The sequence below is a fragment of the Sinohyriopsis cumingii genome, chromosome 4 (genome assembly GCF_028554795.1).
Source record: "Sinohyriopsis cumingii isolate HCF-2022 chromosome 4, ASM2855479v2, whole genome shotgun sequence".
Taxonomy (NCBI): Eukaryota; Metazoa; Mollusca; class Bivalvia; order Unionida; family Unionidae; genus Sinohyriopsis; species Sinohyriopsis cumingii.
This window is the reverse complement of record NC_142964.1, coordinates 73259374-73286392: the sequence shown is the minus strand read 5'-3', so window position 1 is coordinate 73286392 and position 27019 is coordinate 73259374. Positions and strand designations below refer to the sequence as shown.

General features: G+C 34.4%; 1 protein-coding gene across 1 annotated transcript; it reads left to right on the top strand.

Moving 5' to 3' along the window:
• The first annotated feature begins 588 nt into the window (after nt 1-588).
• Nucleotides 589-8688, top strand: LOC149801443 (uncharacterized). The gene has a single exon (XM_089955572.1). It carries the CDS (start codon nt 855-857, stop codon nt 4326-4328), a length of 3474 nt encoding a protein of 1157 aa, XP_089811698.1. The 5' UTR covers nt 589-854; the 3' UTR covers nt 4329-8688.
• The last annotated feature ends 18331 nt before the right edge of the window (nt 8689-27019 follow it).

The following is a 27019-nucleotide window of genomic DNA, read 5'->3' as shown; positions in this document are numbered from 1 at the left end:
AGAAAGGGTATGAACAGAGATCTTGATGAGCAGAAGGTCTTAACAGTTCTTTTGCATATGCGCTTGTATTCATGCTGATGTTCCTGTGATGGAATATTTTTCATGGTAATGGGTGGGAGAGGCAGATGGTAGGGTAGCTTTTTTATTTTGGAAGTGAAACGTTTTGTTTTCATTTTGGTGTAACCTTCTGCTAAGTTTGTGAAATTTTGCGATTGCTATATTTCTGCCTCAGTCGACTTTATGGGTAGTAAATAAACGTATTTCCAGTAGATTTATATCAATAATACATCTTCTCTCTCTCTCTCTCTCTCTCTCTCTCTCTCTCGGGCGCGCGCGTAATCAGGATACATTTCATAGAGTATAAAATATTAGTAGAACTGTTGAAAATAAGACACGTACTCTAAATATAAAAAATTTCTTGTACATTTCCCCTATTTCATAGTACACTTTCTTGACATCCCTTTCTCTTCATTAAGTCCATGTTATAAATGGTTTTATTTTAGACACATCTTAGCCCCCTAGGCTATATGTTAGTTCACAAAAGCAATTCCCGTTAAATCGTCGAGTCTCGCCTGGAGCACATGTTCTAGTGACGATATATAACGTATGTCAAACAGTTGTCAGGTGGCGCTTAAGTGGGGTCTTGCTAATTAGCCTCTGTATTTCTCATTGGGCGTCTCAGGGAGAAGATGGCTGAAGCAATCTACAGTTAACTTTGCCAATGGCGAATTGTTTATGATCCTAACAAGCGCCATGGCATCTTAACATTTTTGGATGTGTTCAGAGAAGCAACATTTTGGAATTGCTGATTCTTGATAAAGACAATAGTTTAAAAAAAAAAAAAAACTACAAATATGAAGGCGCTGTTTCGATCAACACTTTGTGTACTATTCTTTTTGAACATTCTTTCAAATATCATAAACGGTTATGATCCTGCAACGTGTATTGAATGTCGTAAAAGCCACATGTGCAATCCACCAGAATGTTTCTGCTGCAGAGACGAGCTTCCCCTTCCTAAACGGGATATACCACAAATGGTTTTCTTCACTTTTGACGACGCCGTTACGCCTCAAGTAGCGGGCTATTATCGGAAGCTGTTTGACGCAAGCCGAAAAAATCCAAACGGATGTCCCATCAAGATGACGCTCTTTATTTCCCATGGAAATACTGTGTACAACCTTGTCCGCGAATTCTACCTTAAAGGTATGGAAATTGCATCGCACAGCGTTTCACATGGTCATCCCGATGTCAACACATTTCTTAATGAAGCAAAGAGGCAAAAGGAAAATCTAGCAAAACAGGCGAGAATTCCATACAGTGAAATTGTCGGATGGCGAAGTCCCTTCCTGGAACCATTAGGGGATACTCAACCTGATACCTTACATAAACTTGGCTACAAATATGACGCAACTTTGACGGTAAGCAAGCATAACATTAATGATAAAGCTGTAACGCCTTTTACCCTAGACTACGGTTGGCCATACGACTGTAAGATAAAACCATGTCCGGGGAAACATCACTCTGGTTTTTGGGAAATCCCTGTGGTGTCGCTGCTTGATTATATGAAGAAATACGACTGTGTATATGTGGATGGATGTAACAACCCTCCACCAGACGAAGAATCTGCCTACAGATTTCTGTGGGATAACTTCCAGAGTTATTATAAAAGCAACAGAGCTCCATTCGGAATCAACATGCATGCATCGTGGTTCTATTATCCGGATAGAATGAACGCTATGGATCGTTTCATTCAAGACCTTGCGAATTTTAATGATGTTTATATTGTATCAGCAAAGCAAGTGATCGAATGGCTACGACATCCCACACCTTTGTCACAAGTACATAATTTTGAACCATGGAGCTGTGGAACGCAAACTAATATGAGCTCTGCCTTTCAAGTCCGCCAACAAAAGATTCAGAACTCTCTGAATGAAATACGTCATAAGAACAACGTTTTGGAGCAGACGAATATAGTTGCTGGACATCAAGAATGGGTAGAACAGCAGCGGAATATTCGTTTTGGAGAAAATACAACGGAACCATATATACATTCACCTCCCGTTGTATTAGGAATGTCTAATTCGCCATGGCAACTTAGCCAAAGTTACCGTGAGACTGCACCACAGCCAATAATACAGCCACCCCAGTCGCCCATTAACTTTTGGTGGAAAAAACCACAAAGCTCTGAAAGAGTTTCGACAGCAGACACCGTTCAAACACCCCATCAAAGAACTCTTGTACCAAAAGGAGACAATAGATTAACTATGGCAGTAATGAGACAGCACCAAGAAAATATGGATGCATCACAGATGGCAAGACCTGTACATCGGAATAACATTGGAAATACAAGGGCTGCTTTGCAACACTCAGGCCGATCAGTGACCGATGTCCAACAACAAAATCCAAGGACAGACGAAATAAAACCAAGTTCCCAGACACACACGGATGAAATTACACAGACAAAACCTGAAACAGAACAAGCGATAAAAATGCTGCCAAATAATCAAAGCAAACTACAAGATGTTGCACAGGCAAATATGCACAGAGGTACATCGCAACAAACAAACTCTAGGAGTCAACGTATAGAACGAAAGGAGAAGATATTTGAAAGAGGATCACAAAGTAAATCTTCAGATCAGATGACTCTGGCGGATATTGAAAAGCTTCAAGAACCCTGGAAGACATGGATGCTTGCTAAGTATAGAAAAGACCTTAAAGAGAAAGCGTCTGAATCATCTTCCCAGTCAAATAATTCAAATCAGCCGGATATTCAGGCTGTTGGAGCTATGGTGACACAGGCACCAAGCGAATCTGTTAATAAATTAGAGACTCTTACTGAGCGAAATTATGTCGTAGCTGCTGAAGTTGTTTCTGCAGCAAACTCATTGCAAAATAAAGAAGAAAACCCAGAAAAGAGGCTGACCATAAAACCAGCGCATGATATGGAAAGACAAACATCTGAGAAACAGACCTCAACGTTTCCTGTTGATTCTGGCAACTCGGGGGCTAAAGAGATTTCCCAGTCGATGAGCGATTCAGGACTCAAAATAACAAGTAGTATAAAGAGCGAGGAACAGTCGAGTAGCGGTTCGAAAACGTTGTGGAGTTTGGACAGTATTGATCTTGCATCTCTGCTTAATGGAATTTCTCTGAAATTACCTTCGAATTTGGATACATACGGACAGAATAATCAAGAATCACGAGCTAAACCCACACTCTTGTCTGCTGAATTTGTCCCAACGAGCACAAAGAATCCAGAAGTTTTATCTTTCAAAGGTAAAGAGGTCATGGAATCCGACCGTATGACCATGGCGACAGAAGTTATAACTACTGGTCCCATACTTTTTGAATATAATCATGTAACTTTGGCTCCAAATCGAGCACAGGATAGCTCGTGTATTCAAGGAGATAATTGCATTGCACCAGAATGCTTTTGCAAAAGCAACACCGTGCCAGCAGGAGTAAAAAATATGAAATTTCCACAAATTGTGTACATAACCATTGATGGGGATATCAATTTTCAATCCTATGCAAAAATGAGACAAATATTTGCCCCAGCAAGGACAAATCCAAATGGGTGCAAGATAAGTGGTACGTTTTTCGTGACACATTCTAGCACAAATTATCGACTTGCACAGATTCTTCATTCGGATGGAATTGAAATTGCACTAAATGGACTAAAAAGCTCTGCCTATAATAATATCGAAGACTTTCACCGAGATATACAATCCCACATTCAGAAAATTGAAACAGAAACATCAATTTCTCGAGATCAAATAAAAGGTTGGAGAAGCCCTGATTTTAGACCACTTGGTGACGCACAGTTCAATATCCTTCACAACGAAAGCCTTTACGATTCGTCTCTTATCTCTGAAAGAAGCGATAGCAAAGCCAGTAAACTGTGGCCATTTACTCTCGATTTTGGTTGGGGTGAAACGTGTGAAATAGAAATATGCCCAACGTTGTCCCATCCAGGCGTATGGGAAATACCCATTATTCCAATGAGGGGCATGAATGGTTCAACCCCATGCGAATATGCTGATGGATGTGACACATCTCCTTCTAGTGAAGATGATACGTTCCAGTTTCTAATGGAAAACTTCAGAGATTACTACAATACTAACAGAGCCCCATTTGGTCTTCGACTTCATCAGAACTGGTTCCACTGGTACTACAGAGAGAACATGAATGGGCTTTTGAAATTTATAGACAGTCTCCTTCAGCTGGGCGATGTATATTTCGTTTCGATAGCAAGTACCATAGAATGGATGAAAAAACCCACAAGTCTTTCCGAAATACAAAATTTCGAGCCATGGAAATGTTCGTGATAGCGCCGTGTGTTCTTTGGCTGATTATGCCTTCAGACAGTCCGATTGTCTGAGGTAACGCTCTAGGAAGTCCGAAATTTATGTTACTACTGTGACCATCTTCTTTACATGCAGCAGAGACTATCAAGTATCACAACGATCTATTCAGTATTTCATTAATTGTGCACTGCGATTCGATTCAGTCGATAATTGACAGATTTCCAGTGTTCGCTTTATCTGTGACTTCATTGTGACGATTGTCCAAAGCAAGCTTAACCTGTTCAATTTAGGATTTTACAAGCTTTACGCGTGTTTCAGTTTAGTTTCTGTCGTTCTGTGCTTGTTTTAAAGTGTGCTTTTAGCGACAAGAAAAAAAAACGACTTGATTTTGGTGCTTTTGACGAAGTCGAATGAAAAGAAACCTTTGTTTATTAATGTTGTTTAACGAGGAAAATTTACATCGGCCTCGGAAAAATACGTTTTGGGAATGGTGGTGATTCAATTTGAGACTTTTTATTTGCAATTTGAAATAATACCTTTAAACGTAATTCTTCGTCTAGTTTCAATAATTTATGTGCGACTGTGATGTATGCGATGCTGTGTGTAACTTCAATGCTAAAACGAAAGTGTCTTATTTTATGGCTTTGCTAATGTACAATTTTTGTATTGCTTCATATCAAGAAAAATAAAATTGCAAATTTTATCTTTCTGAAAAATCAATTAGTGCAAGAAATAAATATTTTGCAGACCAAAAAAGTCCTAAAATTTCAATCACAGATGGGCTATAGGAAAAATTTACTCTGCATACATTTTAAATATGATCTCGTGCAAATCAAGCAAGTCGGTATATATATATATATATATATATATATATATATATATATATATATATATATATATATATATATATATATATATATATATATATATATATATATATAATTATTTACGGAAACCTTCAGCTTCTAACTAGTGTCATGTGCTGAAAATAAAATTTATTGTTGTTTTTTTACTTGGGACAAAAAATATAACTAATAAGGATCTTAATAATATAATTTATTTCATCTTGATATCTAACCTTTTCTCGCCGTCGCAATACATTTGTATCTTCTCTCTGACATTCTATATTCATATGACCTGAAGGTTTAATCAATTTCATTACAATGCCTCAGAGTTTTGTTGAAAACACAGGAATTCAATTATGCTTTTCTCGACAGTCCTATATGACAAAAAATGACAAAAACGAAATGAAATGGAATTATATTATGAGAGAATAATCTTTTACCCCTTATGTGCACTGAATATACATCAGAGACTTGCTTGTTCTACAGTAACGACCATAAATGAGATACAATGAAAAATTCACATACTTTAATATAGTTAATGATAACTTTCAAATGTCATTAATTTAACATATTTAGATGAAACTTGGGTACACATTTGATAGACGTATCAATATTTAGGCTAAAATCGAAGCATTTCGATAGGCATTTGATAGTAAATTGGATATCTAAATATTTAGGAGAAACGTTAGTGCATTAGGTAGACATTGGATTATATACTAGACGCATAAAGACTCTGAATAGTTGCTTCTTCTGATTATTATTATTATTACGTACTCAGACTAAATTGACGTATACAATATAATTTCGTTATTAATAAAAAAAAGATTGCTTTCATTTTTAAGAAAGGGGGATTTAACACGAATGACGTACTTGCCATCAATTCAAACTGTCACAGGCATTATGAACTATGAATCATTTTCTTTTGAAATAATATTTACCACATGTATTACTTTGGTAATTAAGAAATCTATAAATGAATCAATTAGTTATAATAAAGAAATATTGACTCTGCTGAAAGTCACTTTTATATTCGTATTGTCAGCGTCTTCATTCTTTATTGTTCAAATTATAGTTTGACCACTGATTGCAATGGTGGAGGTTGTCTTTCCGAGAAGATATTACTTCTGATTGAATGGTCATATTGAAAATGGCCTTTTACTTTTAAAAAAGACTTCTTGTGGTATCTACTTGGTCCTAAAGGAAAATGATGTCCGTCAAACATCCAATATTATCACCACGGTGGTAATATTGAACATCTTGCTAATAGGCTAATCCTGAAAGTCATATCTATAAAAAGTGTTTGTTTTAAATAATCAAATACTTTTATGACGTCTAGTTGGTCCTGGATGAAAATGATACCAGTCTGGTACTTAATATGGCCACCATGGCGGCCATGTTGAAAGTCTTTTAATGTTACTCCTCCGGAAAAGATAATCAGATCAACGTGAGGTTTTCACGATAAATACTTATTGTAATGTGTCAATGGTCCTAAGTACAAATGGTGTTCGTCTGATAACCAATTAGGCCACCACTGCCATCTTTCAAATGTTGTTATTGCTGCTACTCCTGATCAGATGTTCATATCTATATTGGGTATTCAGTGAAAGAATTCTTTTGCTATCTAGTTGGTTTTAAATATAAAACTGTATTATTTGACATATTATCGCTACTCACCCTGAATGGATCCTTCGATATAAATTGTGTTTTCACTGAGTGGCTTCTTATGTTACCTAGTTGGTCCTAGATTAAATATGTGCTGATCTAATATCCATACTGGCTGGTATGAAGTCCATCTTGAAATTGTTTTTTTTAAAAGCTACTTCTGAATGGATAGTCGAAGTGACATGGGGTTTCAGTAAAAGACTCCAAATGATATCTAATTGGTCCTTGAAAACAGGATTCTGATCAGACCTCCAAACATGATGACAATATTGGACATTTTGAAAATCTCGTTATCGCTTGTCCTCTTGTAGGATGGCTTGTTGACATGTGAATTTAGTCAGCACTCAGAGGTGGGTTTTATTGTTAACGGTATTGGCTTTGATCGTTTAGTTGAACTAGCTTGCTATTTGATAGCATATATGAATACAATTGCATTATTTCACCCAGTTTGCGGAAGGACCTGCAACAAAATATTGAATGATACTGCTACAAAAACTCAATTTTTTTTTCTCCCAAAAATGTAACTTAGACATTTAACCAAAGTTGACTTGTCGGTATATTTTGATGTTGTCTGAGACAGTTTCAATGATCTTTTATCCATAATATCAGATTCAAGATCAAAGGTCAAAGGTCATAGCAACGACTAATGTACTGCACTTACATGTATCATTGTGAACATGTTAGCTCAAACATCCGAAAATAATTATGTTTCAAATTTTATTCTGCTGGAGTTTCTCAAGAATAACGGGGGTATTGTTAATGCTCGGCAGTTAAAAAGAAAAAAACGGTCGTATCGTGGATTCCCGGAAATTGTTCTCAGACAGTAGAAGGACTATGTTATGCATGTGAATTCTTTATTTTTTGTTTGCCTTTGTTGAATTGTATTCAGGCGCTTGTTTCCAAGTCATCACGTTTAATCACAAGACATACGATGTACATACATGGCATGCGTGTCCTTTAGAGCAGACGGTGACGTAGTTGTTCAAATATATAATTAGTTTTCAGTTCAGAAGGTTTATCATGAAAAGATTTGAAGCGAATATAAAATCTTTGATTTACTGAACTTACACAAGTTAAGGAGCTTAAATACAAAACATGTTGGAGTCTTTAGTATATTTTACTATTCAAATACCAGGGTCATTGATATACAAGGTATATTTATATTATTGTATTATGAGAGAGTTTATGCGTGTAAAAGATGAAAGAAGATTTCTCTTCTAATGAAATAGTGATTTAAATACGATGTTTGTGGGTAAGTTATTGACTCAGATTACAGCACAATGTGATGTAATATTTACCATGAACATCCAACGGATGCTAAATAAAATTGCTTAATCGCAGATTGATATTGTAAAGTATATTTATCATTATCTTTAGTTTTAGAATGACATAAGAGTGAACCACGCAGCTTCAAACTGGTCTGATCACAAATGTTTCAATAGACTATGATTGAAGTCATTGTCCTTTTCTCCAGTGGACTGACATGCCATGTGTATTTAATGATAGTGATGTACTATATTGTCATGAAACGTTGCATGTAGACAGTGCAATTTTCAATCTTGAAAGCATTATTATTTTCGTTTAACCACGTGCTAATGATGAACATTTGCCGTGACTGTCATGTAGCTTATTGCTTGAATTAGTCATATGTTTGTCAGTTTGTTTCTTGTTAAATAATGTGTTTGAAAAAAAATTATACTGGTATACTTATTGTTGATAAGACTTCTTCTCGATTGTTTCGCTAGATGACGATTGCTGTATATTTGAATCAGATGCAAGCCAAATCAAAATAAGTATTGTTATGTTCTGTACATGTTTAAACAAACACATAAACTACCAATGGTGCAACCGAGAATAAAGTCAAATCACAATTATGTATTCAGCCTTACATTTTTCTATACATCATACGCACCATTATTATTTTTTTTCGTGGCTGCATTACTCTTGACAAGGAAATTAATGACGGCCTTGACATATTTATTTATATGTATAAGTCATATATACTGGGTCTTATTAAGGGAGGCTTTCGAATTAGACGCTCATTCTATTATTTGATTGGAGAAATTATATCTTCATTTTGCATTTTGAAACATGCATGTAAGGTAGACATTTTAAGGCGTTTTGTACTGATTTTAGGCACACGCTCTGGATATTTATGTAATTCCAAAGCAATATATCTTCAATTGGAGCGTTTCTTGGTCTGTATCTGTCCTTTCTTTTTTATATCAAAATATTTTTTCAAATCAATCTTTAAAACAAATTTCGTTCTTAATTTTGCACAAGAACATTTCAACAGAAGCAAATGAAAATTTTAAGACAGTCAAGTGATCGGTGGGTAATATGAATTATTTTCAAGGAAGACAAAAATATGGAAAAGTACTGTGAAGAATTGTATATACTTAAACGAGTCAAGAAGAAGAAAACAGAAGTAAATGAAGAAGATGAAATATTTTGGTGATCAACGACAGTAAATAAATTTGATGGCTTTGCAGATTGGTGGTCGCTAGTTCTCTTGGCCAGGTTTATATATAGGCTCGGATAGCTTGAAATTAATCTTTACCAATCAAACGAAAACATACTTATGTAGCAACAACCCAAAGCAAGAAACTACCCATCTTACCCTTCTACCTACTTAACTACCTGCATGCCTGCCTGCACGCATGCCTACCAACCCACCAGCCGACCTACATACCTACCTACGTACCTTGTATTGCCTATGTAAAATGAATCTTAAATTTCTGTTTCGTACGAATTGGTATGTTTCTCTGTTCGAAACTAATAACCGTCTCTCTGGTTGTTGGACTTTTTCTATTTTCTTTGTTCACTTTTCAATTATACATTTATTACAAAAACTATCAAACGCTCGTATTCACTTGTTACATTATGAACTTTCATGCGTCTCGAAGACACGTAGCCTTCCAGTTCTTATTAATAATTACCGTTGGAATGAGCTAACAGTCATTCGTATGATACATCTTTTAATTCAAACAATTATTATTGTAGTGTTCATGTAATTTATTATGAGAATCATATATCATTGTTTATCATAAATTTGAACGAATACTTTTGATATTTAATCTTAGTTCTTTCTACTTCGCGATAATGCTGATATTGTCTTATATAGGATTCTTATGATAAATTACGAATATCGTCTTGGTTATGATGTCGCGCAGATAGTGTTAATATTTTTCAGTCAAAACTGAAAATGTTGTATGCTCCGCTGACACAACTAGATTTATGTTAATGTGTGTCCATGCAGCGATATATTAATCAAACTGTTCAACTGACTTTTGAGACAAAGTAAATGGAGGACCTTGGAAAGGCGTTTGACACAAACAATCAGTCAACTCGACAATTATTTCGCACCAAATGTCACCTGGTTGACCATCGATATTGAGCATCTAAGTAAGCTTGGCACAATTAATTGTGAAAAAAGGACAACTCACCTCTAAATAAACCTTTTAGTGGATCGTAAAGTGATTAACTTCCACGATATCTAATATTTTGCTCATGAGGCCTTTGATAAGAACGTCTGGAGGCCAAATGAATAGTCATACTTTCTAACGAGCGTTTTCTTCATGAAAGAGAATCTGTTCTTTTTATCTCGACACATCGTTCGAAGTAATGTATACACTGACAGGCCTCTATTTTCACAAAACTTTTATTGTCACAAAAACAAAACATTATATACATACATGTCTCGTTAGTTCATATGGCTAACTCTCGTCGTATTCAAATATGTCACCTTTTATTTTTTTAGTCGTCTTTGGTTAGTCGCCATACAACTTATTGGTCAGGCAGGACTCATTTCTCTACAAAAACCAACAAAAACTAAAAGACAAAGATTTTCCTTGTGTACTGTGTTTGACCTTGAAATTTCTCGTACAGCTGATTACCGGAAAATAGCATTTACATCTTTACCAATCTCTTTTGCGTTTAACAGAAGATGAGTTATATAAGATCTCAATTCTTGAAAACATGTTTCCACGATTGTGATGAATGTAGATACAAAGATAAATAAATATACAGATAGTAACGAAGGCTGTGTGCCATGACAATCTGTCGTTATGTTTAGAGAAACGTAAAGCGGTCATCACCGCAAACGATGATGACCAAGTTCTAAGTTCACACAATTAATACTTCAGGGATGTTACGTTTTATTCTTCTATTTCATATGTTTTTTATAAGACGTGTATAATATCCCGCCAGTGTTCCACACGACATAACATATGACCAAAACTTGGTACGTGAAACTAATTTCATTAAAATTCATTTGAATGCATAAGATATGCAGTTTCCCTTCTATCATATACGAAGTCTTACATTTGTGCCCATTATGTATGACTGATACAAAACTAGAGTAAGAAATTCGACCTATATTAAATGCAAATATTAAGGACAACAAAAACAGTTCCAATGATCGGCAAATAAATTTAAATGCCAGCTCTGTCATTACTTTATTGCTATGAACATCCAACCCCCATTCCTGGACCATAGTAGTATTTTAGAGTTGGACCACTTTCTGTACTACTGAGTGAAAATAAAAAATACACTTGTGTCCCTTTACCATATTGCTGTATACCATCATAATATCGTGATTTGATAACTGTACTGCCTGTTATCGAGCAACTGAAACTTGCTACTAAAATAAACTTAGATTATCAAGGGATCATCAGCTGTTATCGTATTAAAGTCGTGTTACTATAGTAAATAAAGATGATAAAATGATGCAATTGTTGGACTGTAGACACTGCTCGTTTAGGAAGCCGCTTGATGGGAAATATCGGAAATTATTTAAGCGTTCATGAAGAACTTGCCGGTTACACATGCAACCACTATAGACGTGTCCGTAATAAAGAATGTCTGAAGCATACAAATGCTTAAAGAGAGACAGGTCTGTACTTCGTTCACAATTAAGCACTACTTTATTTAATGGCATATATTTATAGAATCAGTACATATGCAAATGTACTCCACATAAATTATTCAGAAATACAGGAATTGTTGACATATTCAAAGATATAAAGATAAATATGGACAAAGCTGTTTGAATGCATGGCTATCTGGTGGGTTTGCTACTTGTCGGATTTTGGGTTCGGATTCGCTAGAATCTACAAATCTGTAAGTATTTATTTGGTTCGGAGCAGTATATGTTGTGGATATTGCTTTAATAGTCACGTGGTGTTGAAAAGATCTCAGATTAACCTTCATCTGAGGCCATTCACATTTGTGACTGGGTTTGCTGGCATCGACCCCGCTATTTCCTTATTTACTGAGGAACTAAACTATTTAGAAGGGCCAATCATCCAGCACATTTATCAACACAAATTCTTAATGTGTTTTCTGTGCGCCAGGGAAATCATACGACTATGCAACACTTTAGACAGTTCGATAGACATAACGCCTGGACAAGGATCAGTTGTCAAATGAACAAATTATTATTATCAGCTAAATGTTTTAAATGTCGTTTACGGTGATTTAGAAAGGGTACTGTGTGAAACAGGTGAAACACGTATATCAATAACATCACAACTTGAGTTAGAATAGTTGACTACGAGACCTTCCTAATGGCTGAAAGTTGAATTAGAGTTGGAATTAGCATGATCCCACGAAAACATGCAAAGGCAACTGGCACACGTTACGCAGACGAAGATGGAGAGATAAAATATGATGAAGACATCGAAAGGCAAATGTCACTAGGTGATAACAGTCAAGAAAAGGTGATGTGTCATGTGCCTAGGGTTCAATAGCTTATATAATTGGCCTATGAGTCATGCGTCCAATATGCCGGTTAAGAAAAAATGTAATGGGCGAATGATCATTACATCAGATGCGTAGAAAAAATTCTGCCAACAACGCATGATCCATCTTTGAAGTTGATTTGGAAATGCCAACAGAACTCCATGACTAGTGCAATGACTACCTGTTAGAACATGTACAACTTGTATCAGGTGAGATTTGTTTTATCTCATTTGCAAAAGAAGATGATAAGAAGTATAAAGTTACAAAACTAACTGTACCAAATCTATTACGTATATTGCAATGTTAAGTATATAAGTCATTACTGAATCTGACAAATTTGAAAATAACAAAGATACTTGTTATTGTCCCTAAATTATACATAGATCTGAAAAAGGAGTTTGAGATGAAAGCTTAAGAATGCTTTTGAAAGGAATTATTCAAGTAAATAAAACACTCCCTATTCGGGATGCAGTTGGAAAATCTATGAAAACAAAAGTTAAATTATGAGCAGACAAAAACACATATTTTCAAAGGCGAAAAAGATATATGATTCGCCAAGAGAACGATCATTGACGATGACTTGGTAATTGCCAGTCGGGAAAACAAGAAGAAAACATTCAATAAACCTATCTGTCTTGTTTTTGCAGTGCTTGAACTATATAAATGTTTGATGTACGACATTTTCTAGACCAAATTTGAAAAAATAAATTCGTTACAAAGGTAGCTCTCCCTTGTACCGATAGATTTATTGTTCATGCATAATGAAACATGCAACCTTTACACCGACATCAAAGATGATATCAAGTTTTATGCCACTTGTAAGTATCTCAAGGATAACATCTATGACATCCCTCAAACCGTTGGATTATTAAATGATAAACCAGTCAGAGAGTTTATTGGCTTACGGACACAACTGTATTCATTATTCAGGATTGATAACGATATAAATAATGTTTGCAAAGGAAGAAAGAAATATGCAATAAAAATATGTAAACCTCTAAAGGTATTTAAATCGTCTTTACGAACACGGATAAAATTATCAACAGATGAAATTCAGCAGGTCATATAATCACGGCATTAAATAGGAATAAGGTAGCGTTGTCTATGTTTGGCAACTGAGTTTGTTCTATGGACAAAGTAAACACCTTGTACTGCAGTTGAAAGCTGATCCTTATTAACGGTTTGCTTCTTTTGTGCTCTTAGAATGCATGTACAATCTTTGGTCATCATATGTGATGAGATCTTTTTATATCTCATATCTGCTAACCTTATAATGTTTCCAGGAATTTTCTATGGCTGAGATGACAGCATCTTCATAATCACTTCTCAACTCTTCTTGCGCAGTAACAAAACACCCTACAAGCCCATTCTAAGAGAATGCTGCGTAGAAGTTCGTAAAAGCTGTATTAGATGCTATAGCTAATTATCCTTCCATCCATTTGTGTACATTTAATTTACATCAATGAGGTAAGCGTACCGTACTACCATAACGTAGGCAACTGATTCTTTTAGTTCATTGGTTTGATTCCTTTCTTCGTCATTTCACCTGTTTTGGCAAGTGTAATGTTTAATCTGGAACTTTTGAATAAGAACACATGTATACAATGGACATTGATATAAAATTAGTTTCGTGCTCCACAGACTCTAACTTTCTGTATCAGTGTTCTGCTCAATAGCAGTTCGTGCTAATAACGTTCTTAATTTTTCATTCGCAATGCCTTGTTAATGCCTCATGATGCTTTGTTTTAACCAGTACAGATAACCAAAAATAATTTTATGCCATGCAACTGTTTCAGTCATTTAACTTGAAAAGATAATCACTTTTTCGTGACATAGTGACATCTTTCACAAGCATTCTACCCAAGTACAATCAATATATTTTGGGTTAGCTTTGGGGGTACATACTTGCAAAGTTTGTTCTGGTTGAAATAGGATGAAGCCGGGTTGGGGCTGGATCTATCGAGGATATTGAGCAAAGTTTCATGAATGACTTTTTTTTAAAATTTAGTTGAACGATAAATGATTCTGACACAAAACTCGTTTGCATAAAGTCCAAAAATTGATTTAACAGAATGATGCGCATAGAGTTAAAAATGGTTACAGGAAATTTATATCATTCTTAAAACGACCAAATCAGCGATGTAATAAATGTATGGAACTGATAAACAAACATGGACCTATCACCATTATGATGAATGTATAGAATTTGTATGATGCATGAATCGTACATGTTTTGGACTAGCACATTGTTCGGGTCATAGACAAGTACGATGCATGCATAACTGATTTTCACCAATATAGGGATATTAAATGAAACTTTCAACCATATTATGATTCAATAATGGAACTTAATTTATGCATCTCATGGCGTGTAGTCAATGATCACGATGCATTTCCAGTTCCATTGCTCTCGTTGAATAGTCAAGGAACACACACGCTTTTCCAGGTCCTTCCAGTCTGCCCTAGGATCCCTTGAGAGCCTCGTTATTTGATGCAGACCCGTTCGTCCTTCAAACCGATATCGTCCTGCAAGGCAACGTCACCATCGACCGCAGCATTAAATTATTTTGTCATAACTACTGTACGAGATTATTATTAACCACGTGTTCGACAACAATAATCTCAAAGGATTATAAGAATTCGAACATTATCCGTTCTGCTATAAAAATGGCGAACTTGAAACAAACTATATTCTGTCTGATATCATGGCGTTATCTGACATAGGTACTACTTTCTGTTAAATTTAGAATAAATTCTGAAACATCCACTATAAAATAGCAATTGTAGCATATGAAATTATATCAAGCTGTCTGAAAAAAATCCTCTGTATTGTGACTACGGAGAGAATTTAGAGATACAACTACCCTGATTATGGTGAAATCCATGGCCATAGAACTCGGAGTAATCGGGTTTATGCGAACGCCAGTTGGGAAATCTAAGTCAGGATATTACATACCGACGGCCAAAAACAACAACCAACCTCGGGTAACGCTGTACATGGCAACGAAACCCGAATTTTCTTTCACATATAATGCATTGCCATGAAGTACACAGGTCTGTGACACTGGTTTAATAGTGCTAGAGGCGTGTGAAATATAATGATATGTTGAAATGAAGTTATATAACCTCTTGGAATAGTATCTCCTGCTTGTTAGGAGTTATGAGTAGTGAATAGGGTCACTGTAGCCTCAATGGGAATTAGCATTACAGACCCCCCTTGTTAGGAGTTATGTATTAACCATACGTAGACATGTATGCTATTTATGGTGTTGGAAAATTAACCGTTACAGTCAAATACGTTGTAAGCATCAAACACATAATACGAATCACAAGCGCATGGAAGCTGTATTCAGATAGTACTTGTCTATATCAGAATGTTGGTATAAATCATTCAGTTTTTGTTGCCTTTGTTTTAAAATTCACCTTTGTTTTCTTCAGAATCGCTTAAACAATTCACGACATCATCCCTGAGTGGTTGCACGTAAACAAAATAATCGCCCAGGTTATTTATGTACTGAGTCAACAAGTTTTGATTTTACATTGTTTATATTCAATTAGTCAATTATCTTTGTTCTGTTTCATTACATTCTGCAGTTTTTTTTTCGTCTACTTTTCTATTATACTCTGTGTCTAATTCTTTCGTTTCAACCAGTATACAGTACTCTTTTTTGTACTCCGTTTAGATCGATCAATCTCACCTTGTAATTAGTTATAAAATTCCTTTAAATATTTATTCTTGTTTTGTTTTGATCAGATCAATCAAAAGTGTAACCTCGTCAGTTCTTTTCAGAACCCTAATCGTGAATTTATTTCACTAATATTATTGTTTATGTCATCTGTATTTCTGGTTATTATTTTTTTTGGGTAGGGGGATCTTTTTTCTGTTGCACCTTAACAGTCATTGTATATGTGGTATACTCTATTTTACATCGAAAATAAGGGTTACAGATATACTGTAAAAATCGACTCCTTTTCCATGTTTATCTCTGATGCTGATACAATCTGTTATTTGCAAACCTGTGCAATGTTTTTAATGGCCGTTACCAATGCATTAAAGTCACCATGAAGGAAGCATTTTTAATGGCATAGTTCCTTGAAATGTGGGGTTTTCTGTTGTTCGTTCTAAACTGTATGTGAGTCAATAGATGATTGTGCAACTTGCTGGTTAATGAATCCCTACAATTTAGCATTATAATTCGTTGTGAATTATGTGTATATGTTAAATCGTAGAATTAAAACGTTTGAGTTGTGTTTCTATCATGCAACATCAATAATTCCTTCGTTATCACCATTTACAGTTATCTCTTCAATGGTTTTTCGGGTCGTAATATCCGTTAGGACTTAAAGCAATCATTATTTCACTCGTGTTACTGATGCAGTAGAAGAGATTGTTTGAGTTCATCTTAAATGTTTTGTTTTATACTGTATGGTCTTGAACTAAGCAGCAGAAAAGAGCGAAAACCAACAACTTTTGTAAAATTCAACAAATGATGCATTTCCCTAGAATACAAAGTAAAATTTAAAAGGAACTTAAAGTATTGTTACCTAAATCCCAAATAGCCCAAAAGTTATATCACTAGTCCAAAAGTATAGAGTATTCCGAATGAAATCCCGTGGTGATCCGAATGAACTCTGATATCCAATGTGATAATGTGCCAAGAGCCGAGAATGCGGCGACGTCTTAACTGCCTTGATGTATCACAAATATATATATATACACACAAGCAAAATCATTTCTCCTCAATGAAAAGGACTTTTTTGTTACTAAGTGGATCTGAAAATTGTCAGGGAAGAAGATTATTGTAATATACCAATTTGTGGCATTCATTTATTGAGTTTGAATCATTTTACAGGTAAAAGTTTATGTTCTATCCAGCAATCGATTTTGAACATCAACATCCGTTGTTGTTGGTGGTTCAGTTGTAAACGTAAGTAGCATTAACAAAGAAGAACAGAGTTTTATGTTTCCGTGGTTAATTGTATTCATATGTGTGGGGTCTTTATCTTTGTTATATATATATATATATATATATATATATATATATATATATATATATATATATATATATATATATATATATATTGCCATGAGTGAGTCAATTTGGAACTGGCTAAGTGAAATGGAATGATTAGTTTTGCAATTTTATCAGTATCCGTGGTTCCTGTTGTGATTTATCTGTTATTGACACAACGTTTCAAAAGCAAGTTGTATGTAAGTGTCAGAGCATATTTAATTGCCGGATGGTAAACAGGTACGTTTTGTCTTCTTCAATATAAATAATGGTTTTATTAATAGAAAAGGGGGCCTATGGACTCTCTCAAGCATTTCTAGTACTGGATTGTATTTCGTACAGACTTACGTTGAAGGTATTCCCGGCTTTATCGTTGCTGCTTGGACTTTACCGCTGTACTTTGGTTGAGTGTTCATTGTTAGCTTTAACTTCTTCTGCTGGATGGAAAAGCAGCAATTTTATAATGTGACTAAATGAACACGAATCTTTAAACAGCTAGACCCGCGCATATCAAATCATATACTGTGATGTTTCAGTTTCTTTCACTTAACATGAGTCCATGATATTGTGGTCCTGTAGACTAGTGTTCTTTTATTAAGCTGTCAGCTTCTGCATTTTTATATTGATGTCAACATCTTCCAAGTTGTCTTCAACGTTCCACTCTTCGTGGATCTTTTGTACTTACTGAACCTATCTTTTGTTAACTTTATTTTCATCTTCCCTTTTGTTGTTTCTGTCTTCCATATTTATGTCAAATAATGCTGCAAAACGAATGAACATAAAAATCAATCTCAACATAGTTTCTTTGTAAGATGACTTACGATTCGACTGTTTTGTTTACTAGTTAATAACTTGAAGTAAATGTGGGTAAGTAAAGAGACGGACTTCAACACATGGTCAAAATGTTAACAAAGTGTAAACATTTCTGAGTTTTACAAAATTAGTTTATATTGTGAACTTTGTCATAATGCGTAAACTAAATACAGGAACAATGATAGACGACAACAGAGCCAAAGGAAAGACTGCATACAGAAATGAATGACAAAAATTTTAATTTACCACAATCACAAAAATGTATGACTCATCAATAGGCTTGATGTAAAATGTTTACAAACTTTGACGCCAAACGTTCCGTATGTTGATTTCTATAGTAAATGGTTGAATGTGAGAAATCCCGAATGTGCCAGTGATTATGATTTGGACATAGAGCGCCTAATATCATATGCTTCTTTTGATTTATCTGATCCGAAATAAGAAACGAAATGGTTCTACTTGATGTATACCTTATAGCCAGCAGAAACAAGTTTTAAAACAATAACTATACTTCTTCGAGTAAAGATAAGATTAACAGAAAATATTCGAATCGATCAAGATCTAGAACTTTATCGTTGAGGAAATCTATAATAGTATTGTCTAACCTATCACCCTCTAAAACTTTTGCGGATGTTACCTAGTTGCTCGTGCAATTAGGACTATTGTAACGAGTGTGATTAGTTACAAATTCACCAATAATAATGCAACCAGTACATATTGTATTTGTCAAGCATTTGTTTAAAAGTAGGGCTGTGCTTAGTCTTTGACATCTATTGCCTTCTTTTGTTTTGTTGAAAAAGAAATGATTGAAAGTTATTAAAACTATCGCTTAGTTTAGATATATGCAGATATTTACAAACATAGTGTAAATGACAAGAATGCTGAAGAGACGTTTTAGGTATGATCTCATGTAGTTATCTTTGAACAGATATATGATCCCTGTTTGTACTGTTGCGACTCTGGCCTTAAACTATTTAACAGAAAGAAGCAAAACTATCAAGTTAATTAAAATCGACAGATAATTTAATTTTCTAAGTTACAAAGCGAAACTTTAAAAGGAAATTACAGTAGTGTTAATACAAATACTTATAAAAGTTCTAGCACAAATCCAAACGTATAGTGTTCCGAATGAGTTTCAAAATTGAATGTGCTGACGTGCTAATAGTCTTGATATATCACAATTATGTAATCCAAAGTGTCTTTGAATAAATTCACAATAGTCCAAAAATAGTGTTAATCGAATCAATGAGCACTTTAATAATTCTAATGAATGATTTAAATATGAGCGCTTTAATAATTCCGATGAATGATTTAAATAAAAAATATTCCTCTCTAATTACATCTGAACACAACAGTGATTCCACAAAGACTGATATAAAAATAGGAATGAATGATTTTGTTTATCAGAACCTTATATAAAAACCTAAGATACAATAACATGAGCAGGATGTGCTTCATATTCCCATCAAAGTTCTTAAACACGTTTGCTTCTAAAACATTTTACATTTTGTAAATAAGTATAACCCTTGAACTCAAATATCAGTAAACAACTTATTTATAACTTTTACACAATATGCAAATCAGGTGAACAACAGAATTTTCAGTCGAAAAACCGAGGTCCTGAACTCAATTCTAAACAAACATATTTTAAAAAATGACATTAGTCACGTGCCACTAAACTCCTACACTCAATTACGTATAAAAATGAAGCACACGCTACAAGTTAAATATCATAGCATCACTACTCAGTTTCTAAACATCGGTGCTATTTTTGACGTCGATAAACCACATATAATAAATAAACGTGAATTTTATTTCTTTTTCCAACTGTGACTTATCTTTTTTGTCTTTTAAATGCTGAAAATTGCTAAAAGTGAAGATTTTGAAACGGAAGAGCAAAACAGTCTTGGCGATTGTATCATAAAAGACATTGAAAATATTGATTTATTCAAGATTGTTAAAACACATTTAGACTAATCTAAAATATCAAGGACATGTTTCGTTACTCTCAAAAATATCTTCAGTTAGAATTTGTCTATGGGTACTCCAAGGAGTGCATAATGCGTCATTAAGAAAAGTTGAAGACAAATTTTAGTCAGTGGTAAATTATTTTAGAAACCAAGACAATACCACTATATTTTACGACGCAGCGGAATGCTTTGCTAGAATATAAACTTTAAACAAACCTCGAGAAATCCTCACTGAAAACCAACTAAAAATAGATTTGTAGGTAAATAGAGAAAATAGAACGAAGGATTTCAAACAAGCTAAATTGGCGACCATGTAGTCATTCCAAATTATTAGTTCAAAACTATTTGTTAACATCTAATACAAAGGTGATGCATTTCCCACAATTAAAGAAACGAAAGAAACAATCAGGGAACGAATATACAAGTCACTGGGATTCCAACAATATCATCAGATCAGTAGTTTGTTAGCCAAGTATATGAGGCAGAAGGAATTATAAGTGTGTATTACGAAACAATACAATTCAAAAGTTGAGAACCTCCACCCGTGAAAATAAAACGGTTTTCGACAGCACAAAAGGGTAGGTCAAATGCTGTAGAAGTTGTCTAATTAAAATAAGATTTCATGAAACTCAATTGTGAAATGTGTGGACATCAGACTGCGAAGCATAAGATAAAATTAGCAAAGAAACGGACCCACAAAAATGGATTTAACACAGGAACATTTGGTAAGGTCTGAGATCATGAAAGCTTAAATGTACTAGAGTTGCAGAGCATATGTAGAGAAGGTGAAAGGCTGAAGCAATTGTTTAAAGAAAAGTCTGTAACAGTAGCTGCTGAAAAGAGCTACAACAATAGCTGTGCTGGTCTCAGCAATTGCTCTGATAAGATGTACAGTTCTATAAATTGTTATATCCGACGATACTATCCATTTACATTAGCATTTCAGTCGTTAACCATGTGATTACCGTTACCACCAACGGCATAGTCTAATTTCACTTTTGAATTTATTACATTTTACTTAAGTTATAAAGTGATGTTTTAATCTGTTTCTTAACCATGTCGTTCTTGAGCTAACATCAATTAGCTGTACAACAGCGCGATGATGCTATAGAAAACTATTCTGTAAGCGATATTCTGTTTTGTGCAACTACACATAATATGTAGATTACATAAGAACTTAACCATTGAATCAGCCTTAAAAACCATTGAACCATTGAATAAGCCTTAAAACCATTGAATCAGCCTTAAAAACCATTGAATCAGCCTTAAAAACAATTGAATCAGCCTTAAAACTATTGAATCTGCCTTAAATATCTTTGAATCAACCTTAAAAAAAACTTTGAATCAGCCTTAAAAAGCTTTGAATCAGCCTTAAAAACCATTGAATCAGCCTTCAAAACCATTGAATCAGCCTTAAAAACTTTTGAATCAGCCTTAAAAGACTTTGAATCAGCCTTAAAAACCATTGAATCAGCCTTCAAAACCATTGAATCAGCCTTAAAAGACTTTGAATCAGCCTTAAAATCAATTGAATCAGCCTTCAAAACCATTGAATCAGCCTTAAAAACTTTTGAATCAGCCTTAAAAGACTTTGAATCAGCCTTAAAAACCATTGAATCAGCCTTAAAAACCATTGAATCAGCCTTAAAAGACTTTGAATCAGCCTTAAAAGACTTTGAATCAGCCTTAAAAGCCATTGAATCAGCCTTCAAAACCATTGAATCAGCCTTAAAAACTTTTGAATCAGCCTTAAAAGACTTTGAATCAGCCTTAAAAACCATTGAATCAGCCTTAAAAACAATAGAATCAGCCTTAAAACTATTGAATCTGCCTTAAATATCTTTGAATCAACCTTAAAAAAACTTTGAATCAGCCTTAAAAAGCTTTGAATCAGCCTTAAAAACCATTGAATCAGCCTTCAAAACCATTGAATCAGCCTTAAAAACCATTGAATCAGCCTTAAAAACTTTTGAATCAGCCTTAAAAAGCTTTAAATCAGCCTTAAAAATCCTTGAATCAGCCTTAAAAGACTTTGAATCAGCCTTAAAACCATTGAATCAGCCTTAAAAAAAAACTTTGAATGAGCCTGCCTTAAAAAGCTTTGAATCAGCCTTAAAAACCATTGAACCATTGAATAAGCCTTACAAAAACAATTCAGTCAGCCTTAAAACCATTTAATCAGCCTTTAAAACCATTGAATCAGCCCTAAAAAGCTTTGAATCAGCCTTAAAAACCTTTAAATCAGTTTTAAAAACCTTTGAATCAGCCTTAAAAATCATTGAATCAGCCTTAAAAACCTTTGAATCAGTCTTAAAAATCTTTGAATCAGCCTTAAAAACCATTAAATCAGCCTTAACAACCTTTGAATCAGTCTTAAAAACCATTGAATCAGCCTTCAAAACCATTGAATCAGCCTTAAAAAGCTTTGAATCAGCCTTAAAAACCTTTCAATCAGCCTTAAAACAATTCGTCCTTCAGATCACCACTGTCATGCAGAAAGATGTTATGTTAAGCCTGTAGATTCTTCTTTACCTACCGTAGAAATCACTTCATCGACTAACAGTATTGTGGATTCTTCTTTACCTACCGTAGAAATCACTTCATCGACTAACAGTATTGTGGATTCTTCTTTACCTACCGTAGAAATCACTTCATCGACTAACAGTATTGTGGATTCTTCTTTACCTACCGTAGAAATCACTTCATCGACTAACAGTATTGTGGATTCTTCTTTACCTACCGTAGAAATCACTTCATCAACTAAAAGTATGTCCAGCTTGTCCCCGAATGGCCGAATGGCCGAGTGGTCTAAAGCGCTCACAGCTACGGATGACTGCCATCTCAACTCTGTCTGCGTGGGTTCGAGTCTCGTACTCGGTCAATGTGGGTACGTGAGAAAGCTTGCCAGTAGCTTCTCCCGGGTTCTTCCTCCACAATTTATACTGGCCTATCTTGTACTGAAAAATGGCGTTAAACCCTACAATAACAACAACCACGTCCAGCCTGCAGATTCTTCACCAACCGTAGAAATCACTTCATCAGCTAACAGTAATGTAGATTCTTCTTTATCTACCGTCGAATTCACCTAATCATCTAACATTTATCTTCATTATTCAATAATATCATACATATTTGTTATATTTACTTTTGTATTCTTCAGTATTTAACTATACCATATCAATTTGTTATATTTACCTTTGTAAGTAGCTAATACCGTGGGAGGTGCAGGATTCACAAAACATTGCATGGTTCGTATTCTTATGACTCATATTCTATTAAATACTTGTTTTTTTCCTTGCGGATATCCAATTATTCTGAAATTTTTGCAAGTTAAATTAAATTGTTCCATATCTATGCTGTTGTTGTTTCATTTTAACGCATCATCATCTGGTCAAGGTATTTTCCATTCAAATTTGTGTACTGATATGACAATATCATGTATTTTTTGGTCTGTCAAATGCACTAAGAACATTCCGCGTTCAGATATTACTGTTAGCGCTGTTCTGTGCAGTTGATGCTGCCTAAGTTGATGTCATGCTGTGACCTGTAACTTTCGTAAAACCAACCAAAGTCAAAGTTTAAAATATGGTTTTACATGTTTAATGGCTTGAATATGAACAAAAATCTTTCTAGCGTGATAAATTTGATATCGCTAGATTCCTTTGATAGGTTGTCTTGCTTTTGGTGCCTTAACCAATTAAACCCATCAAGTTCAGTTGCAGGATAATGGTAATATGATGTTCTATTTAGTATTTGAATCTGGTATTGATTCATTTACAGACAGTGTTAGCTTTCTTAACCCAAGAATCAGTATAAAAGTTACTTTTTTAGCAAATGCTTTGATCCTATATTTAATTTTTTTCCACATTCACATGTGATTCTCTATTGATGTTGCATTCTCATTTTTCATGTTCTCCATTATTCTCTTTGATCTGATGCGATCATTGTGTCCATGGTATTTTGTATTTCGATTTTCCATTTAATTTAATTGTTTCTGTATTTTATTCTTGAATCATGTCTCAAATAATGTGTTCTCATGCTGAACGATTCACTTATGTAGCTGATCTTTAATTATTACAGGTGTCTGCGGAAACTGTCAGGCGATGAATATGTGACTATTAGCATGGTTCCACAGAGCAGTTGGGGTTACAGTGTAGAATAAATCTGATCAATATCACTGCCCTCATGTCCTCGAAAAATAAGACTGAAACTATTCTAAAGTAAACTAATTTTACAGGTGTTAAAATAGGGAAACATACTTCTCCCACAGTAGGCAATACCAGCTTCTGAAATACCAGCTTCTGGAAGTGCAATGCATGAATTGCAAAATATATAAAAAGTAACAATAAAGTATTATTGGATCTTTTTTCTATAATTTACCTTTGAAGTCAAGAAGGTGAAATCTTTTTGATAGTGTACATCTGAAGTAAGGCCAAGCTAAACACTCTAAAATAACGAATTACATCCATTAATCATACACACAAAGGGTAATACAAGTTTCTCTGTCAATACCTACGATATACAATGTCTTTTTAAATAGCCAGGTTAGCCAGTGAGGAAAATTTAGGAACTTATTTTTCTTTCAAACATTAAATTCGTCGCAAAGGCTGACTTCGAAACTGTAGAGCACCACCAATAATGGTCACATATTAATTACGTAGAAATGATATGACAAAGCCACATATATCCAAGCTACATGACCAAAACTACCATTTCGCAAAAGCAAAGTCGCATCTGATTGATAGCTCAATATTGATTGAACAAAATGTATATGTCGCTAAAAGGCCTTTCAACAGACAGTAGCTGAAACGCCGCATGAAATAAAAGGTGTCTAGCAGTGATTGGAATGTTTTCTCATGTGTTACGGACAGATCTGTCTGCGATATTTGAGAAGTTCTACAAATAGCTGAGATCATGATAGTTTCGTTTTAAATTACTTTTATATTGTTATGCGCAAGGCAATTGCGTGACAGTGATTTGCATCAAATGCGTCATCATTCGTTTACATAAATCAAAATATAGACTAAAACACATTTATTTTCTATATATGTCTCCTTTATTTGTTTCAACTGTTTGATATCAAAACAGAATTTCGTTCGATTGTCTGTCATTCTTTATATCCTTCATTTAATGTTTTCTGCATTCTCCTGTTTAACTTTTGTGTGTATTTTATTTTTGTTTTATTATATTAACTGTGCGTGGACGACAAGGTAAATAAATTATTTACTGTTTTTAATTTAACTATTGTCTAGTTCTTTCGTTACTGCCCTACTATATAATTTAACGCGTATCATAAATTTCATAATGAAGGCTCATAAAAGAACTTATGTGTACGGTCCAAGCGCAAATGTTCTTTTATGTTTTTCAGCTGATGTCTAGAAGAAAAAACAATAATGCGATAAGTACAATTAGATAAATTTTTAAGGCAATACAATATAATAAACCAGCCTGTTATTTATGCAGACTGCACACTATTAATTTTAACAAGAATATGTGTACATATTAATAAAGTATTAAATTATTTCTATTTATTGCGGACCATGATATTTCTACAACACTCTTACAAATTCAACATCTGTATTTTGTTCTTTAATAAAGAAGTCTGGTGACATCTGGTCTTTACATTTCGCAACTAGAACAGATCGTCTCGAAATAGATATGATATAGTTGTTTTATTAACACTAAAATGAATGAAAAGTTCTTTTTGCTCGAATACCATAGATTTATACCTTTCATACACTGCTGTACCATTGTATAGAAGCTTGAATAGAACGAAACGTTTACAATTAATACTCATGAGAAAATCTTACAACAAATGGAAAGCAATCTTTGCACATAATGAATCATGTTTGACGTGTAGGTATGTCATTTTCAGTAACTAACTCCAGTGATATCACTTATATCTTATAACACAGAACAGAAAAACGAGATGATACAGTCAAGTAATAGCTGTGAAAAACGGCATTCCAACCCATGCATTAGTAGTAATGTCGGTGATTGACCTCAGTTCAGGGCTTAGTCCATTTCCAATCTTCTCGAACAAGCAATAACTGGCATGGAGTTTGTCTTCGTTCATTTATTTTCGAATAGGTTATGCATATAAGGACAATGGTGGTCAAAATGGGTTGTTGTGAAATTATTACAGTAGCTTTTGTGATGGAATCCATCAATGACTTTGCGTATGTACCTGCTTGGTGCACTTAATGTTCACGCTTTTCCACCAACGCAGTAAGTTTCTCACTTTCTGAAGGTACATTAGTTGCTGTTGTCACGCTAACATTAATATGTACGAGTAAGCCTAACGGACCATGTGACTTGTACGATATTTCATTATATTTATAGTCATATACAATATGGACAATGAGGTAATTACTCCAACAAACACTTGGTTGCACCGGAGCTTACTTCTATAAATAAATAAATAAATAAATAATGATTATTATTATATACTAAATGTCATCTTTCTGTAATCATAATTCATTTGTGTTGTAGTGTCCCATTAACCTTGCCCTCTTTCTAAATGGATATTATTACACAGTCGATTATTAATCCTGCTTTGCACTATAAAACTGACATTACACATAAAAATGGCAATAAACTACAAAGAATGATGTATTTATAATGCTGTATTCAGTTACATACAATTCAAACTGGATTAGGTTGATTGG

Excerpts from the sequence above, each read along its gene's own strand:
- LOC149801443 (XM_089955572.1), top strand. The coding sequence starts at position 855 with ATGAAGGCGCTGTTTCGATCAACACTTTGTGTACTATTCTTTTTGAAC.